The sequence below is a fragment of the Haplochromis burtoni genome, unplaced genomic scaffold (assembly GCF_018398535.1).
Source record: "Haplochromis burtoni strain Fernald_Lab_line unplaced genomic scaffold, NCSU_Asbu1 Contig_5449, whole genome shotgun sequence".
Classification (NCBI taxonomy): Eukaryota; Metazoa; Chordata; class Actinopteri; order Cichliformes; family Cichlidae; genus Haplochromis; species Haplochromis burtoni.
Genome location: NW_024587810.1, coordinates 691 through 1,709, shown reverse-complemented (window position 1 = coordinate 1,709; position 1,019 = coordinate 691). Strand labels below are relative to the sequence as shown.

At 39.5% G+C, this 1,019-nt stretch overlaps 1 gene segment (V, D, J or C); it reads left to right on the top strand.

Annotated features, from left to right (window-relative positions):
* The first annotated feature begins 2 nt into the window (after window positions 1-2).
* On the top strand, window positions 3-609 carry LOC106632986. The segment is given in 2 exon segments: window positions 3-48; window positions 165-609. Coding segments are annotated over 2 exon segments (357 nt in total).
* The last annotated feature ends 410 nt before the right edge of the window (window positions 610-1,019 follow it).

The window sequence follows — 1,019 nt, the reverse complement described above, 5'->3', positions numbered from 1 at the left end:
TGATGTCACTGACTCTACTGCTGGCCACCCTGGGGCTCCTTGTTCAGGGTGAGACTCTCTGTGAAAACCTCAGCATGCAGCCAACTCCACACTTCAAATTCAAGTAAATTTACTCCAAGATGGATTTTTCTCAGTAACTCTTCTCATCTCATTAATATTTTCAGGTTCATCAGCAGAAATCATCCTGACTCAGACTCCTACAGCTCAGTCTGTTGTTCCAGGACAGACTGTCTCTATCAGATGTAAAGCCAGTTCAAGTATGGGTAGCTACCTGCACTGGTATCTTCAGAAACCTGCAGAATCTCCTAAACTGCTCGTTTCATATGCAACCAGTCGTCAGTCTGGAATTCCTGATCGCTTCAGTGGAAGTCAGTCAGGAACTGACTTCACTCTGACCATCAGTGGAGTTCAGGCTGAAGATGCAGGAGTTTATTATTGTGGACAAAGTGGTTACAGCTTCCCGTTCACACAGTGAAAAACCATCGTACAAAAACCTCTCAGCTGAAGAGGAACTGATCTGAAACAGCTGCAGAAAAGTAAAGCACTGAGATGAATCATTAATCCTGTTTTACAGTTTGAGATAATGAGTACACATCAACAGTAAAAACATTTAATGAAATAAGACGTCTTTAACATTTTGAAATAATTCACCACCAGTAGTGTCACCAAATAAAAGTGTAACTGTTCTCTGATTATGGACAAATTTCCAGAATAGATTGTCCCTATCTTCATAAAACTGCAGATGTAACTAAACACTTTGTTTAATCTGTTCAAAATCATCATTCTGGAGTTTCTAACAGTTTTACTGCGAGTCAGTCTGGAGCTGTTTTTGACCCTCAGTGAAGATTCATGAGTTTTAGAAAAACCTGATCCAAAGCAGTATGTGGAGAGAAACTATTACGAGATCCATGGTGAACGCTTCATATTTAATGAGTACAATTCTAAAGAAAGGTGTTAATTTGTGTTTCCAAACAAAATCAGGTGTGTTTCATGAATGACAGAATATGGACCCACTTTAA